General features: G+C 38.2%; 1 protein-coding gene across 2 annotated transcripts in view; it reads left to right on the top strand.

The window, feature by feature from the left end:
• Window positions 1-17,870, top strand: part of FGD6 (FYVE, RhoGEF and PH domain containing 6) — a 116,684-nt gene that overhangs the window by 39,041 nt on the left and 59,773 nt on the right. Inside the window, exons 4-5 of one of the 2 annotated variants that reach the window (XM_078449604.2) lie at window positions 14,079-14,158; window positions 14,261-14,291. In XM_078449604.2, the coding sequence (XP_078305730.2) occupies window positions 14,079-14,158; window positions 14,261-14,291 (111 nt within the window). The remainder of the gene's footprint in view (window positions 1-14,078; window positions 14,159-14,260; window positions 14,292-17,870) is intronic. The other variant, XM_078449605.2, reaches the window with a different exon arrangement.

Genomic DNA, 17,870 nt, shown 5'->3' with positions numbered 1-17,870 from the left:
ATAAAAGCCTCTAAGAAAGTGATATTTGAGAAATAAATGACTGGTAAGATCCAAATCCTTCGGAGTTTGGGGAAGAGCCTTCCAATGGTCTTCTTCTCAGAGGACTATAATTAAATCAACCTTTACTATCTTTGATAAGCTGCAAGTTCTTCTTTTTCTAACAAGTACTGTTTCCTATTGTTTGCATCTGTTTTATTTCTCTTGTTCAAACCCTTTTGATTTCTCCCCATAGTTCTTGAAGTATGGTAACCAAAAGCAGTATCCACATTCTACTAGGGATCTCACTGACATATGCGTAAAAGAACGATTTCTCTCTAACCCTTTTGTATTATGCATCTTTCCACCACATCCGGTCACAACACTGCCTGGTTGACTCATTTGTTTTGTAGTCATTGGAGACTTCCAGAGTTCCTTCCTTTGTATTTGTACTGGCCTTTCCTTTCCCTTCTGGTATTTATATTATTAGTTTTTGTCTTTAGTTGTGCCACACTGCTGTTAAATATTTTTCTGTTTTTAAAATGAGATTATTTCTGGGGTGCCCGGGTGGCTCAGTTGGTTAAGTGTCTGACTTCAGCTCAGGTCATGATCTCACGGTTCATGAGTTAGAGCCCCACGTTGGGCTCTGTGCTGACAGCTCGGAGCCTGGAGCCTGCTTCGGATTCTGTATCTCTCTCTCTGCGCGCCCCCCCCCCCCCCCCCCCCCCCCGCTCACACGCTTGCTCTCTCACTCTCTCTTTGTCAAAAATAAGTAAACATTAAAAAATTTTTTTGATGAGATTATTTCTTCAGTTAATCATGGACACTTAATAAGATTTTTTTATACCTGATTCTAGTGTATTAATGATCTCCCTTTTTGAAGTGTCAGCCATCCTGACAAGCTTGAGTCAGCAATGGCAATAATAAAAAGAGCTAACTCTCCCTTTCTAGACAGTTGCTGATCCATCTAAGCGTAGCCTGGTGAATGCTTTCCTCTTAAGTAATCTGCTTTCAAAGTGGTTAAGAAGAACACGGTCTTGGGAGCCAGATTGTCTGCATTCTTACCACTTACCAACTCTGTGATCTTGAGCAATTTACTTAACACCTTTATGCCTTAGTTTCCTCATCTGTGGGAAGAAGAGGGAGTAGGGTAGATAGTTGTTTTTCTTTTCTTTCTTTTTTTTTTTTTGACACTTGTTTTTATTCTTTAAGATTATTGTGATGATTAAAGATGATACACTGTTTAAAACAGTTCCTTACACAAATTGAGTGCTTAGTATTTCCAATCATTCCTTATATAACCAAATATAATTTCAAGCTTGCCTTGTCTTATCTTTGATGAATAAATCTGAAGCATGTTTACATAGAAGGCAGTAATATGTTCTAACAAATACATGAAATTTGGCATTGTAAGATCTGTGGTTCAGTCCAGCTCTGCCACTTACTAGCCATTTGACCATGGTCAAATGATTATTTTAAGTCATTTAGTTTATTTGCACCAATCTCCTATCACAGTGGATTTCAAGTGACAATAAAAAAATGTATGTAGTACAAAAAGTCAAAATATGTAGTTAAAGAAATCAAAGGGTTAATAGATTGTGCTGGAGCTATTGGACATCCACATGCCAAAGAATAAAGTTAGACCTCTTCCTTTTACCGTACACAAAAATTAACTCAAATGTATAATTGACCTAAATGTAGGAGCTGAAACTATAAATAGGAATAGCTCTTCATGACCTTGGGTAGGCAGAGGCTTCTTTGATGCAACAACAAAGGTATAAGTGATGTGAGGAAAAATAGACAAGTTGGACATCATCAAAATTAAAAACTTCTGTGCTATACACAGTACCATCAAGAAAATGAAAAGATAACTCACAGAGGAGAAAATATTGGCACACATCTCTGATAAAGGACTTATATCCTGAATATGTAAGGAGCTGTTACAACTCAATCATAATAAAAAATAGCCCAATTACAAAAATGGGCTAACAATCTGAATAGACATTTTTCCATAGAAGATATACAAATGGCCAGGAATGTGGAGAAATTGGAAGCCTTATACACTGCTGGTGAGAATGTAAAATGACACATACGGCATCTTTGGAAAACAAATGGCAGTTCTTCAAAAGGTGAAATTTAGAGTTAGTATATAACCCAGCATTTCCGCTCCTTGGTATATACCCACATGAAGTGAAAATATATGTCCATAAAAACCTTGTGCAAGAATGTTCATGGTAACATTATTCATAATAAGCAAAAAAATGGAAGGAACTCCAGTGCCCTTCCACTGATAAATGGATCCATCAACTGATGAATGTATAAACAAATGTACTGTATCCACACAATGGAATATTACTTAGCAATTAGAAAATGTGCTCATGCATGCTACAACATGGATGAAGCTTAAAAATAGGCTGAGTAGAAGTCAGTCACAAAAGATCTCATGTTTTATGATTCCATTTACATGAAATATTCAGCATAAGCACATCCATGGAGACAGAAAGTAGATTAATGCTTGCCAGGGGTTGGACAGAAGGTAGGATGGGGAGTGAGTGACTGCTTACAGGCATGGAGTTTCCTTTAGGGGTGATGAAAATGTTTTAAAGTTAGGTTGTGGTAATGAGTACATAACCCTGAATATATTGAAAACCATTGAATTTATACTTTAGAAGAGTAAAAATTCATTTTATGGAATGTGAATATTTTAATGAATCTATTAAAATAAAAAATCCTGCTAAAGGAAAACAGTAAAGCTAAGTGGAAGACTGTACAGAGTAGTGCCTGTGGTGTAGTCTATATACATCAGCCAAGAAGAGGAAACAAATTTGGCTTTCTCACAACCAAGTAAAGAAGGTGGTAGCAGTTTCCAAAGGAAAAAGTCTTTGGAGTAGAAGCATAGTAAGACCACTTCTTTTATAATTTCTTTGATCCTCAATTTCTTCATTGACACAATGAGACAATAATGTTCCCCTGAGTTGTTGTGAAGATAATACAGGGTACATAGTTGTAACATACCGGCTAATAATTGTAAAAACACTCTGAAGTCAAGAAAGTTTATGCACATTAGGCACGTGTAATACACTTCTATGATTGTGATTGTGATAGGTTTATTGGTTTTTAGGGCTATTGTTACAAAATATCACTAACTGGGTGGCTTCAAACAACAGAAGTTTATTGTCTCACAGTTCTGGAGGCCAGATGTCCAAAATCACAGTGTGGACAAGGCCATGCTCCCTCTGAAGCCTATAAGAGAGACTCTTTCCTTCCTATTTCCCAGTGGCTTGCCTGCAATCCTCGCTAATCCTTGGCTTATAGCTATATTACTTCAGTCTCTTCTTCCATCATCACAGAGTGCTCCCTTCATGTGTGCCTGTGTCTCTTCTCTTCTTTTAAGGACCAATCAGATTAGGGGCACATCCTAGTCCAGTATGACTTCATCTTAACTTACTAATTACATCTGCAACAACCCTATTTCCAAATAAGTTCATGTTCTGAGGTCCTGGGGGTTAGGACTCCAACATATCTTTTGGAGGCCGTGATTCAATTCATAACAGATGCCATATTCCATGGACAGATAATGAGTACATAACTGATATGTCTCGATGACAATAATATTTCCTTACGAAATTGCCAGACTCAGTAGGAAGAGAAAATAAAGGATATGTGCCACTATGCCCTTGTTTTAACTTTGTGAAGAGAAAGCAAACATGTTCAAATAGATACTCCTGGAAAGGTAAAAGTGCTACCAGACAGGGAAGAATCTTAACACCTGTGTGCCTGTGCTTGTCTTTGTACTGTGAGTGCAGGTATACACTTAATCTTTAAAAACATAGAACAGGGGCGCCTGGGTGGCTCAGTCGGTTAAGCATCCGACTTCAGCTCAGGTCACGATCTTGCGGTCCGCGAGTTCGAGCCCCACGTCAGGCTCTGGGCTGACGGCTCAGAGCCTGGAGCCTGCTTCCGATTCTGTGTCTCCCTCTCTCTCTGCCCCTCCCCCGTTCATGCTCTGTCTCTCTCTGTCTCAAAAATAAATAAACGTTAAAAAAAAATTTTTTTAAAAACATAGCACATAGTAGGAGGGGCCCCTGGGTGGCTCAGTCAGTTAAGCGTCCGACTTTGGCTCAGGTCGTGATCTCACGGTTCGTGGGTTTGAGCCCCGCATCAAGCTCTGTGCTAACAGCTTGGAGCCTGGAGCCTGCTTCTGATTCTGTGTCTCCCTCTCTCTTTCTGCCCCTCCCCTGCTCACACTGTCTCTCTCTCTCTCTGTCTCTCAAAAATAAATAAATGTAAAAAAAAAAAGATTAAAAAAATAAATAAAAACATAGTAGGATATAGGTCTGACATATGTACTATTCTTTTTTCACATGAAGAAAAGGAGTTTTTTATTCAGGTTAAGTAGTAACTTGCCTTGGAGCTCCCTGAATTGGTGTTTTTTGGGTTTTTTCGTTGTTGTGGTTGTTCTTTTAACCAAAATCTGTCTTTACTAAAACTTGGGATAAGCCATAGAAGTTGAATGATGTTAATGGAATGTGTTTGGGATGGTAGTGAATAGCCATGGTAATCTCTATTTTTTTCTGTTCCAAGTCTTTAGTTTTATGGTTTTTGGCCATTACTTTCAGTGCTTAATAATAAATGGTTATTTGAGGGACAGCTGGGTGGCTCAGTCCATTAAGCATCCAACTTCAGCTCAGGTCATGATCTCACAGTTTGTGAGTTCAAGCCCCACATTGGACTCTGCACTGACAGTGCAGAGCTTGGAGCCTGCTTTGATTCTGTGTCTCCTTCTCTCTCTGCGCCTCTCTCTGTCTCTCTTCCTCCTTCTCTCCCTCCCCCTCCCTCAAAATCAGTAAATAAATTTTACAACAAAATGTCAAAAAAATAATAAATGGTTTTTTGAAAATGAGATCTGTTCATTTCCCTTCATTATGGTTAGAATATTCACCATTGTTCACCTTTCCTGATTGTTGACATCCCTATCTCTTCCTTTTTAAAATTACCCTTTTTAAAAAAAATTTTTAATGTTTATTTTTGAGAGAGAGAGAGCGGGGGAGAGGCAGAGAGAGAGGGAGACACAGAATCTGAAGCAGGCTCTGTGCTGAGAGCAGAGAGCCTGATGCGGGGCTTGAACCCGTGAACCGTGAGATCATGACCTGAGCCGAAGTCGGACCCTTACTACTGAGCCACCCAGATGCCCCTTTTTTTAAATTTTCTTTATGAAGAGTGGGGTGAAAACCTAAGAGAACTTTGTCCTTTAAAGGTTAATCATGGTGTTACCTCATTTGGGAGATAATTTAATGAAATTAATGATAAACATGTTTCTCAGACAGATCTGGTTGTTCAGTTTATTGCTTTTTTATTTTTTAATTATTTTTTTAAGAGAGGGAGTGTGGGAGCAGGAAGGAGAGGGGCAGAGGGAGATAGAATCTCAAGCAGGTTCCACACTCAGTGTAGAGCCTGATGGGGGGCTTGATCCCACAACCCTGAGATCATGACCTGAGCCAAAACCAAGAGTTGGACTCTCAACCAGCTGAACCACCCAGGTGCCCAGGTTTTTGCTTTTTAGTAGAGCCCTTGAGTAGAATGACAAAGGCCTTTTAAGAATTCTATTAAAAAGTAATGGGTAAATTTCACCACATTTTTGCTTGCAAACAAATATTAATAAAAGAGAACACAGTTAAGAATTTACAAAGCTGGGTGGGCTGTTATCAAGAGATCAGAACAGAAAACTGGGTTTCAAATCAAAGGTTCTGTTTTTGAATTTGTTTGACTTACTTTATGATCTTCACAAAGTAATTTCATTTGTGGCTAATGTTTCAGCTTCCACAGCAGTGTGCTTTTAGGAGATGCAGCTATTTAACAAGCAATCTGCTTTGAAATGTGATGTAATTGAAGTGAGGACTGTCATTATCTGAAAAGTTAAGATGCCAAATATGGCCTCTCTCTTGAGGTTTTACAGTGGGGTGTATTTTTCCATCACTGTTTGACTTGGGTCAGAATTAGTCATTGTTCTTACAAGTTGAAGATAATCCAAAACTTTTTATTTTGTTATGGTTTTTAGTTATCTTTGACTTTCTGTCTACTTTGAAAATGAATGTAACCCATTGAATCATTTTCTAGTAGTTACTATCCCTTGTTAGCTCTGTAGTTTTCCTAGTTTAAAAGGTAAAATAGACAATAGAATACATACATAGACTCCTAGAATTTTAGAATTGCAAAAGGCCTTAATCATCTACGCCAACCCCCCACCTTGTTTTTTACATGATGAAATATCTATAATACCTGTTAGTTGGTTTGAGTCTACATTTTCATGTTACTCAATACACATTCAAAAGCACTGTGCTCCATTCTTACATTCTGAGAAGGTGGCAGCCACCTTTGGACACTTTTGCTTATTCATGCATATCAGTTGCACAGTGCATAGGCATTGTGCTAGGTGCAGGATACAGGGTAAATAAGGTCCTAAACTAGAGAGAATCAAAAATGTCAGCAAGTAAACACAATCCACTGGGTTAAGTTCTATAAATCTACATGAGTAAGAGAATAACCGGCACTGTGGCAGTGGCAGGGAAAGAATATCAAGGTAGCCTTCATAAAGGATAAACTTTTGAGTGCCATCTTAAAGGGTAAGTCAGAATATGACAGGCAGAAATCTTTGCGGAGGGGAGAAGTGATGAGGAAGGAAATCACAACAGAAGGAAAGGCATATAGGGACAGACATACAAGGGCAGAGCATACTTGGGGTTGCAAGATGGTTCCAATTCGGTTGGAGTAGAGAGTATACAGTGTGTGGGAGCGGGGAGGGACTAGTGAAGATAACTAGACTACACTGTGGAGTGTTTTAGATATATGGCAAAGGAAATTTGAGTCTTTGTTGCCCATAGGTGATAGGGAGTTCCTAATGTGTTTCAACCTGAGACCTAAGGTAATTATATTTGCCTTCTTTAAAATATTTTCTTATTCATTTATTTTTTTTATGAGGGCAGCCTATTTATTTATTTGTTCATTTATTTATTTATTTAGAGAGCTTGAGTGGGGGAGAGGGACAGTGAGAGGGAGAGAATCTTTTTTTTTTTTTTTTTAAGTATTTATTTTGAGAGAGAGAGAGAATCCCAAGCAGGCTCCACACTGTCAGCACAGAGCCCAATGTGGGGCTCCAACTCACACACTATGAGATCATAACCTCAGCTGAAACCAAGAGTCAGATGCTTAACCGACTGAGCCATCAGGTGCCCCCCACCCCCACTTTTTTTAGGGAGAGAGAGAATCTTAAGCAGGTTCCACGCCCATCATGGAACCTGATGTGTGGCTTGATCTTAGGACCTTGAGAGTGTGACCTAAGCCTAAATCAAGAGTTAGACACCTAACTGACTGAGCCACTCAGGTACCCCTAAAATGCATTTTAGAACTATTACTCTGTATTAACAACTCAGGCAACAACAGATGTTGGCGAAGATGTGGAGAAAGAGGATCTCTTTTGCATTGTTGGTGGGAATGCAAGCTGGTGCAGCCATTCTGGAAAACAGTATGGAGGTTCCTCAAAAAACTAAAAATAGAACTACCCTACGACCCAGCAATTGCACTACTAGGTATTTATCCAAGGGATACAGGTGTGCTGTTTTGAAGGGACACCTGCACCCCAATGTTTATAGCAGCACTATCAACAATAGCCAAAGTATGGAAAGAGCCCAAATGTCAATCGATGGATGAATAGATAAAGGAGATGTGGTGTATATATATATATATATATATATATATATATACACGTGTATGTACGTATATATATACGTATATACACGTGTATATATATATATGTGTGTGTATATATATATATATATATATATATATATATATACATACACAATGGAATATTACTCGGCAGTCAGAAAGAATGAAATCTTGCCATTTACAACTACGTGGATGGAACTGGAGGGAATTATGCTAAGTGAAATTAGTCAGAGAAAGACAAAACTGATATGACTTCGCTCATATGAGGACTTTAAAAGACAAAACAGATGAACATAAGGGAAGGGAAACAAAAACAGGGAGGGGGACCAAACATAAGAGACTCTTAAATATGGAGAACAAACAGAGGGTTACTGGAAGGGGTGTGGAAGGGGGATGGGCTAAATGGGTAAGGGGCACTGAGGAATCTACTCCTGAAATTGTTGTTGCACCATGTGCTAACTAATTTGGATTTAAACTTTTAAAAATTTAAATAAAGAAATAAAGAAATAAAGAAATAAGAACTATTACTCTGGTGGCAGTATAGAGACTGGATTGCAGTGGGATAAAATCTAGAGCCAAGGAAACCATAGTAAAGTCTTAGGTTGCAAGTAACTTGTTCTGCGAGTGTTCCACAAGATGAGCAAACATTTCTAATAAATTTTAACTTGATAAACGATATATTGCAATACAAGTAGTATGTGATGCTGAATGTCACGTGATCACGACCAAGCCAGTGGTTCTGTCTCTCTCGCTCTTGCTCTCACTCTCTCGCTCTCACTGCAGGATTGTGGGTGATTGTCTCCCATGCTCGAATGCTCGGTCTCAGGCCGCGGTGTTTGGCAAAAATCACTGATTTTTCAGAACATTGGAAGGTGCCCACAAATGGCACTAGTGTAATTTTTGTCACTTCAAAGCACCTATGGACAGCCCTTTGCTTTTCCATATAAGAGTAAGCTTAGGAATGCTTCACTTCATTCTAGGTCAGGCTGCCTGCAGGTATAAACCCTTTCCTTTGTTGCCTTATTGCCAGTTACATGAAATACAGTATATGACAAGAATTTATTAATAATAATACTGTACTATAGTCAAACATATGTGTGAGTGTTTACAATAGCTCCATGCAGAAAAAGATTCCATTGAGCCAATAGGTAGCAGTGATTCCGATAGTGATAGTGAAAGTCGTCCTACACAATAATCCTCCTCTCTCTTGTCTCCCTTACACCAGCCACAAAGGTTTTCAAAGGTAAGTGCAAGTTAATTTGTTTATTTTTCTTTTTTTTTCTTTTTTTTTTTTAACATTTATTTATTTTTGAGACAGAGAGAGACAGAGCATGAACAGGGGAGGGGCAGAGAGAGAGGGAGACACAGAATCTGAAACAGGCTCCAGGCTCTGAGCTGTCAGCACAGAGCCCGACATGGGGCTCGAACTCATGGACCGTGAGATCATGACCTGAGCTGAAGTCAGACGCTTAACCGACCAAGCCACCCAGGCGCCCCTGTTTATTTTTCTTTATATTTTGCATTTTCTTTATTATTTTGTATTATATTACAGTATTATAATCATTTTTATATGAATATTTTTGGGTTGTGGAACAAATCATCTGAGTTTCCATTATTTCTTAAGGGGAAGTTCACTTTGATATACAAGTGCTTTGGATTATAAACATATTTCCAGGATGAATTATGCTTGTAAACCAAGGTTTTACTGTACTTATGTTCCTGCAGTAGTGTAGGCAAGAAATAAGGAGGCAGTATTGAAGAAGAGGTAAGGATTGATAAATCTTTAAAGAAATATGCAGAATGATAAATTGATAGGACTTGAAGACTCACTTGTGATCACAGAAGGTGGAGAAGAAGGAGTCCAGGTTTCTGGTTTTGATGAGTGTGTTTCTACAGTATCTAGTATGCAGATACTTGATGACTTGTTCAAAGAATGACTGAAGGTCATTGGATGCTTTATTCCTTGTGAATATTTTCCTAAACTATACATTTTTCTCTCTTTCAAGATATTAGCATATTTCATGGGTGTTTATAGGTATAGCTATTTGGATATTTGGTTGCTCTCCTTATTTACTTCTTGAAATCTAGGGCTTTTTAAAAATTTATCCTTAATTTCCTCTTCTGACAACCACTTTCCTGCCCCTATAGAATCAGAATTTCCAAGACAGTTCAGTGGGAATTTGAAACTTAAGAGCTGCTTGGGGGTTCTGATGATCAGTTTGTTTTCAAATTTGGTTGTAGAGCAATGAATCAGCTGAGGGTAGAGCTGTTTTCTTCTACTAACCGTGCTATCAAATGATGGATAATCTGTTACTGTAGATTTTTAAATGATGGAGTAAGGATGGTGATCACTCCTCTCTGAGTGATCTCAATAACAAGAAAGATAAGAAATAGGAATTCTACCTTGAGTGATATTAGGAAACAACTAAAACCCCCAATCACAATATATGAATAAAGGCTACCATTTCCACCAGCAGTAAGATAAAGGTTCTAGTTTCTCCACATCCTCACCAACACTTGCTATTTTCTGATTTTAAGTTTATTTTTTTTAGTAATCTCTATACCCAGTGTGGGGCTTGAACTCATGACCCTGAGATCAAAAGTTGCATGCTCTTCTGACTGAGCCAGCCAGGCACCCTACTATTTTTTTAATTTTTTTATTACCGTTCTGTGGATATGGAATGGAACCCCACTGTCGTTTTAATGTACATTTTCCTAATTATATTGAGCATCTTTTCATATACTTATTGGCTATTCTTACATACTGAGTGAAATATCTATTCACATCTTATGTATTCTGGACCCAGAACCTGGGGCTTATCTTTTTATTTTCTTTATGGTGTCTTTTCAAGCATAAAGGTTTTAAATTTATGAAGTTTAGTTTATCAGTGTTATCTTTTTCTCTTTTATGGTTTATGCCTCTGGTGTTGTATCTAAAAACTGTTTGCCTAAACCTAAAAGGATTTCTTCTAGACCTTTTATAGTTTTAGCTCTTATGTGTAAGCCTGTGATACATCTTGGTGTCAGGTAGATTATAAATTCATCTTTTTGCTCATGGACATCTAATTGGTCCAGCAATTTTCAACCTTTGTTGGGGGGTGGGGACAAACAATCCTTTCTTCCACTGAATTGTCTTGACAACTTTGTTAAAAATCCATTGACAAGGGGCGCCTGGGTGGCTCAGTCGGTTGAGTGGCCGGCTTCGGCTCAGGTCATGATCTCACAGTCCGTGAGTTCGAGCCCCGCGTCGGGCTCTGTGCTGACAGCTTAGAGCCTGGAGCCTGTTTCAGATTCTGTGTCTCCCTCTCTCTGACCCTCTCCCATTCATGCTCTGTCTCTCTCTGTCTCAAAAATAAATAAACGTTAAAAAAAAAAAATTTAAAAAAAAAAAAATCCATTGACAAAATTTAAGGACTTCTCTTAATTTTTTCCCTGTGACCTACATCTGTTTTTATGCCAGTACTCATCATATTCGCCCCCAAAGTTTACAGTCTCAGTCTCTAGAAAGGAAACACCTGCTTCATAGTCTCCAGCTCCAGTGCTACCTCTGAATCGCTGCCACCCTCTGTCTCACTGACTTGCCATGCCACCCCTGAGATACTTAACGTTTAAATCTTAAGATTTTAAAGTTGCAAGTTCAACACTTTAGCTTTACAGATAAGGAATGTCAGGCCCACCTTTGTTGTTTTTCTAAGTTAAAGTATTTTTGTCCCATGCTGGAACAGAAAGAAGAATGATATCTGTCTGGGGATAAACATTTATTATCATGGAATCACCACACAATTCTCTCTAAACCAGGCCTGGCAGAGTGGGGTCCTGAAGAGGAAAAAAAATTTAGAATAGAGACTTAATAAGGGCAGAGCCATAAAAAGAGGAAAGGAAATAAAGGGTAGATGCCAAAAATAAAGTACACCTACTTGAAATTTTTGTATAAAGCTGGTACACATTTCAGGTGGCTCTGCTAGTGAAATGCTTTACCATCTATAGCATGCATTTCTGGAAAGTTACTGCTGAAAGCACCTCTTGATCTTTAAGGACCTCACATCACTTGAAAGTAAGAGTGCTCAGTGAAAGCTTTAGATCTTTCAGTGGTTTAGGTTTCTGGTGTTTTTTTGTTTGTTTGGTTGGTTGGTTGTTTTTTTGTTTTTGTTTTTGTTTTTAAGTAATCTTTGTATCCAACATGGGGCTCAAACCCACAACCCCCAAGATCAAGAGTTGCATGCTTCACTGAGTCAGCCAGGCGCCCCGTCTTTTTTCATTTTTAATGTATTTCTTCTGGCTTTCAGTTTTCAAAATATAAACTATATTTTTCTTTTTTTTCTTAATATTTATTTATTTTTGAGAGAGAGAACGAGCAGGGGGAGGAACAGAGAGAGAAGGAGACACAGAATCCAGAGCAGGCTCCAGGCTCTGAGCTGTCAGCACAGAGCCTGATGAAGGGCTTGAACTCACAAACTGCAAGATCACGACCTGAGCCACCAAGGTGCCCCTAAACTGTATTTTTGAAATATTAAACTTTCTAGCTACAGATGATATGGAGAAACCCATTATAATAGTAAGAAAAGTATTACCTTGCTAAGTTTTTCAAAGTAACAATTATCCTCACGTGTGTGTGTGTGTGTGTGTGTGTGTGTGTGTGTGTGTGTGTGTACATAGTCATAGTTATTAGCACATGACTGATACATAGTCTGCAAGATCAGGCTGTGCTTAAGACTGCTTCCTGAGGAATGTTAGCTATATGTAGTTTAAAAGGTAGGTGAATGGAGCTGAGTATCTTATGCTGGATCTTGCTCAGTTGACCAAAACAACTGGTCTTAGAAAAGAGGAACAAGGGACACCTGGATGGTTCAAGCAGTTAAGCATCTGACTCTTGATGTTGGCTCAGGTCATGATCTCGGGTTCATGAGTTCAAGCCCCGCATCAGCCTATGTGCTCTTAGTTGGGAGCCTGCTTGGAATTCTCTTTCCCTCTCTCTCTCTGTCCCTCCCCCTCTCTTGCTCTCAGAATAAATAAATAAGCTTTAAAAAAAATAAGAAAAGAGGAATAATAATGGGGATGGAAGTCAAATTCATCTGTTTAATCGTTCCTTTAAAGATAGAGTTTAAGGGGTGCCTGGGTGGCTCAGTCGCTTAAGCGCCCAGCTCTTTGATTTTAGCTCAGGCCATCATCTCACAGTTTGTGGGATCGGGCCCTACATCCGGTTCTGTGCTGACAGCAAGGAGCCTGCTTGAGATTCTTTCTCTCCCTTTCTCTCTCTCTGCCCCTCCCCCCCTCACTCTCTCTCAAAATAAATAAATAAATAAAATAAAAAAGTAAAGATAGAGTTTAGGAGCTAAGGTCAAGTAGCAAGGCAGAATATCCTAGGCTAACTAGGCTGGAGTATTAGTACATTCTGAATTAATAACTATTGGTCTTTAAAGATTATTTTTGTAAGTAATTCGTTTCATAGCCTACCTTGAATATTTTTTGTGTAACAATATTTCTAATGGAAAGGTTAGGATTTTTTTTTTTTAATGTTTATTTATTTTTGAAAGACAGACAGTGAGAGCCAGGGAGGGGCAGAGAGAGATTGGGAGAGGGAGACACAGAGTCCGAAACTGGCTCCAGGTTCTAAGCTGTCAGCACAGCGCCGGATGCAGGGCGTGAACCCACGAAGTACGAGATCATGACCTGAGCCAGAGTTGGGCGCTTAACTGACTGAGCCACCCAGGTGCCCCAGGATTTTTTTCTATTGTATTTAAGTTCATCTGTACTAAAATGAAAACATGGAAGGGACAAATGCACACTGCAGGATTAGTATTTACTCTTGGAGGAGGAGTGGAACTTTAATGTTATATAACCATTTGTTTCATAGACAGATTTAAACCAGATATTGCAGAATGTTTGCGATTTGTTAAATCTTGAAGGGAGTGGAGGGGAGATATGTCTGGGTATATGTTTAGCAATGAATGTTTGTGAGGAGATGCCATGATTACCAGCAGATGTTGAAGAGAAATTCAGGGTAGTAGAAAAATTCCTAGGTTACATATTGGGAAGAACTCATGTTTATGTGATATCTGTAAGGGTCATTTCTCCTGCAGAATATGACTTGTCAGTTTTGAACCGTTGGCATTTGTGCTCCACCAGGACTCAGGCTCCCCAGGACAGTCCCATCAGTCCTGTGCTGGTGACAGTGAGGATCACCGATAGCTCTCAGCGCTTCCTGTATTATGTTTTAATAATCACATCTCATGCTCCACATTTGCCATTTGAGATGTTATGCAGTATGAAATGTGTTCTAATCAGAAACCTATAAGTATCAGAGCTTGGATTTACATCTGACCAGCTCAAACCCAATCTTCATTATCCTTTTATGAGTTTATGCTTTCTTAATGTAGTCTTATCCACAGGATGAAGATACTGGAATGAAAAGTAAAGTCCATCATATTGCCAAGGAGATTATGAGCTCAGAGAAAGTGTAGGTATTCATTCAGTTTATAATTCAAATGACCATTTGTTTCCCTACTGGTTCATTGAAAACATTTCTTTTATTGTTTTTGTTTTTGTTTTTTTTTTACAGGTTTGTGGATGTGTTAAAACTTTTGCATATTGTAAGTATCTGCAAATATTTTCTTAGAGTCTGAGACTATCGTCTTTTGCGTCTTTCCCTATGTCAAAAAATTTTCAGCATAACTTAAATATACTTGTTAATGTGTGTATATATACATGTGCTTCCTAATATATGGTTACATTTTTAAATTCATACAGGGGCGCCTGGGTGGCTCAGTCGATTAAGCAGCCGACTTCGGCTCGGGTCATGATCTCGCGGTTCGTGGGTTCGAGCCCTGCGTCGGGCTCTGTGCTGACCGCGCAGAGCCTGGAGCCTGTTTCCGATTCTGTGTCTCCCTCTCTCTGACCCTCCCCTGTTCATGCTCTGTCTCTCCCTGTCTCAAAAATAAATAAAACGTTAAAAAAAAATTTTTTTTTAATTCATACATATATGTGAATATAGACGTTTTCTAAAATGTATGTATTCTAATGGGTAGGTAGTATACCCAGATTATTTCCGAAAAATAGAGCCTTTTTTTTTAATGTTTGTTTATTTATTTTTGAGCGAGAGAGAGCACACGTGCACAAGACAGGGAGGGGCAAAGAGACGGGGAGGGACACAGAATCTGAAGCAGGTTCCAGGCTTCAAGCTGTCAGCATAGAGCCCAACGTGGGGCTTAAACCCACAAACCATGAGATCATGACCTGAGCCGAAGTCAGATGCTCAAATGACTGAGCCACCCAAGTGCCCCAGGGCCTTTATATCCATATTTCCAAAGTCTTTAAACTTTCTGTCTTCATAACAGTTTTTAGAGTATTTCTTCTTGGGCATTTGCAGAAGATGTCTATAAGGAAAACTTTGCACTAGCAATGTATAAAGAATGTCATGCTCAGTGTTCAAAACCATTCTCCTTCTATCTGAATAAGCTCCCAGAAATAGACTCTTAAAATAGACCTTTTTATAACTAACTTTTTAAAGTTTTGTATTCCATTTTTATAATTGTCAACTTGAACAAACCTGTTGGGAAACAATTAGGATGTGTCTGACAGCATATTCATTTTTCTCATGCACTCTTTTGCACCTGCAAGTTTTTACAAGTTTCATTATGCATTAGCAGTGAAAGCGCTTTTAATCCTACTTTATTTGAATTATATTTTGGCAAGTTATTAAGACTTAACAAAAGAGGGTTAAGGTAGAGGAAACAATGAAGAAAGCAACTGAAGTGAAAATTTACTTAGATGGTATAATTATTAACATCATCTTCATCTTAATTACTGAGAAATGGTAGGTTCACACCCATTAATATCTCTAAAAGTATCATTATTTTCAGTTTTCCACTTAAAAGATACATGTGAAAATGAAAAGTAGGGTGCACTTAAGCCTGATTCACATTCACTAAATGATTCTCTGTGCTCTGTGCTTGGTACAACAGAAACCTGGAGCTCTAAATCCTGTGTGAAGAATCTCCAGTTTTGGAAACCTTTTCTAAAACAATTCTTAACATTACTGATTTGTTTTGAGAAATTACTGTCTTGTGAATAGTTTCTTATATAAATCTTGACTGTATTGCTTACTTCTCTTTGTAATTCACTTTTTAAAAATTATAGCATGGCATTTGGTCACCCAAATAAATTTATTGAGTTTGAAGTATATTGCCATTTCAAATGCGTAATATAAACGTTAAAAAAAATTCAAATATGTAACAGCAAGATGAATAAATAACTTCTCAAAATAAACTCCATTTTGAACTAAATGAATTCCAGTTTTTACTGAACCTCTGTATTGTTTAAACCATTGCAGAGGGAAAAGGAAAAAAGCTAAACTCCTTTTTCTGGAAAGCTTAACATATCTGTAGGACAAACAAATTGTACCTATTTGACATTATTTTCTGATAGACACGTCTAAACAGAATTAGACCACTCTAAGGAAATTTGCAGCATCTGCAATTTAATTGGTAAGCTCATGGAGGCAAAAAAAAAAAAAAAACGCTATGGAGTCAGAAAAACTGGAGTTGGAAATTCAGTGCACTATTTCAACAAATCTTGCATGGAACACATGTTGAAGATGCCATGACGAACAACAGAGTCCCTGCCCTCATAGTGCCTATAGTCTAGCGTAGTGCTTCTCATAATGTGGTGAGAGACTGGATTTAAAATATTTCCAATCCGTGTTGGATCAGAAGTTTTAAAAGTACAATACAAATGTCACGGCCATGTCAAAGTGACATAAAAGTTTCCAATCCCTTATTTATGCTTCTAACTAATATCTTTGCAGACCAATAATAATAAAGAGGACCACACTTTGAGAATATTGGCAAAAATATCAGCATCTATTCTGCCTATGTAGATTCTGTTTTTTAACAGCTATATGAATATCAGAAAGTAGTCTACCCTGTGGGCCTAACTTTCCTTATTTGTAAGATACAAATATCGCTCTCTCTGGTTGTGAGGAATCAGTGGAATAAAGTATGTGAAAGAGCCTTTTATTTTGCACAGTGTACGTAGGTGCTTAGATTGACTTTCATTACCCGCTATTTTCATCTTTTTGTAATTCTGTCCCTTCCAAATGCCTTTTTTCCTCTGTCCTAAAATTTCATTGTAATGAAGTTCTGATTCCAGTAGGTAGAGAACCAATTAAGAGCTTCATTAGTTTCTTTATTTGATTACCTAAAACAATGTATCTTGTTCTTATCTCTATACTTTTGGAACAAATCATAAACACTGTAAAAATGGACAGTCAGACCAAAGGATTTCCCATATCATCTCAGATCTGATAGATCTCATAGATGGCCTTGGCCTCTTCCCCAGCTGGTGTTGAGCAGTGAATCATCCAAAACCCATCTTGGCTTGTACATTTTCAAAACCTCCTAAGCCTTTAATGCATGGGTAAGAGTAGATCATCTGCCTACCTCTTGTTAACGTCCTATCTGGTATGTGTAAATGTTAACTCAGCAGAGCCCAGCTCTAATGGGAATTTTAACAACAAAGCATTAACCAGGTGAGAGCCGTTATTAGGAGAGGATTGTTACCAGCATAATGTGGGTGAAGTCAAGAGTCTTGTTTCATTTCACCACCCCCACCACACTGTTAAAGCTCATATTTATCCCTCTACCAAAAGTGCCCCACAAAGGTAACACATGGATAGTTTCAATCCTGAGCACTACTTACGTCTGATTTCATATAAATGAGTCAATGTCTGTGTTATGCCCTAGAATATGACTGCTTTACAATACCTAAATAATAGGCTTTAGATAATCCAGTGGATACTTTTTTGGAAATGAACCAGGTATCCGAGTGGCTTGGGGGAAGCTATTCTGCTGTTTCAGTTATACATGATTTCTTGTGAATAATTTTCTTTAAAGATTTTATATTTTTAAGTATTATCTGCATGCAGCATGGAACTCGAACTTACAACCCCAAGATCAAGAGTCGCATGCTTTGCTGACTGAGCCAGCCAGGCACCCCTCCTATGAATAGTTTTTTGTATTAGAGACTCTAGAATAGCACTAATAGATCTTTCTGAGATGACAGAAATATTCAGTATCTGCACTGTCCACTATGTCCAATATTTTTAAAATTTAAATATGTTACTGTAGTTTACTGACATTTCTTTGTTTATAATTTGCTGACCTAGGTGGCAC

The sequence above is a fragment of the Panthera onca genome, chromosome B4, assembly GCF_046562875.1.
Source record: "Panthera onca isolate mPanOnc1 chromosome B4, mPanOnc1 haplotype 2, whole genome shotgun sequence".
Taxonomy (NCBI): Eukaryota; Metazoa; Chordata; class Mammalia; order Carnivora; family Felidae; genus Panthera; species Panthera onca.
Note: the sequence above shows the minus strand (reverse complement) of the source record. Positions and strands in the feature narration are given on the sequence as shown.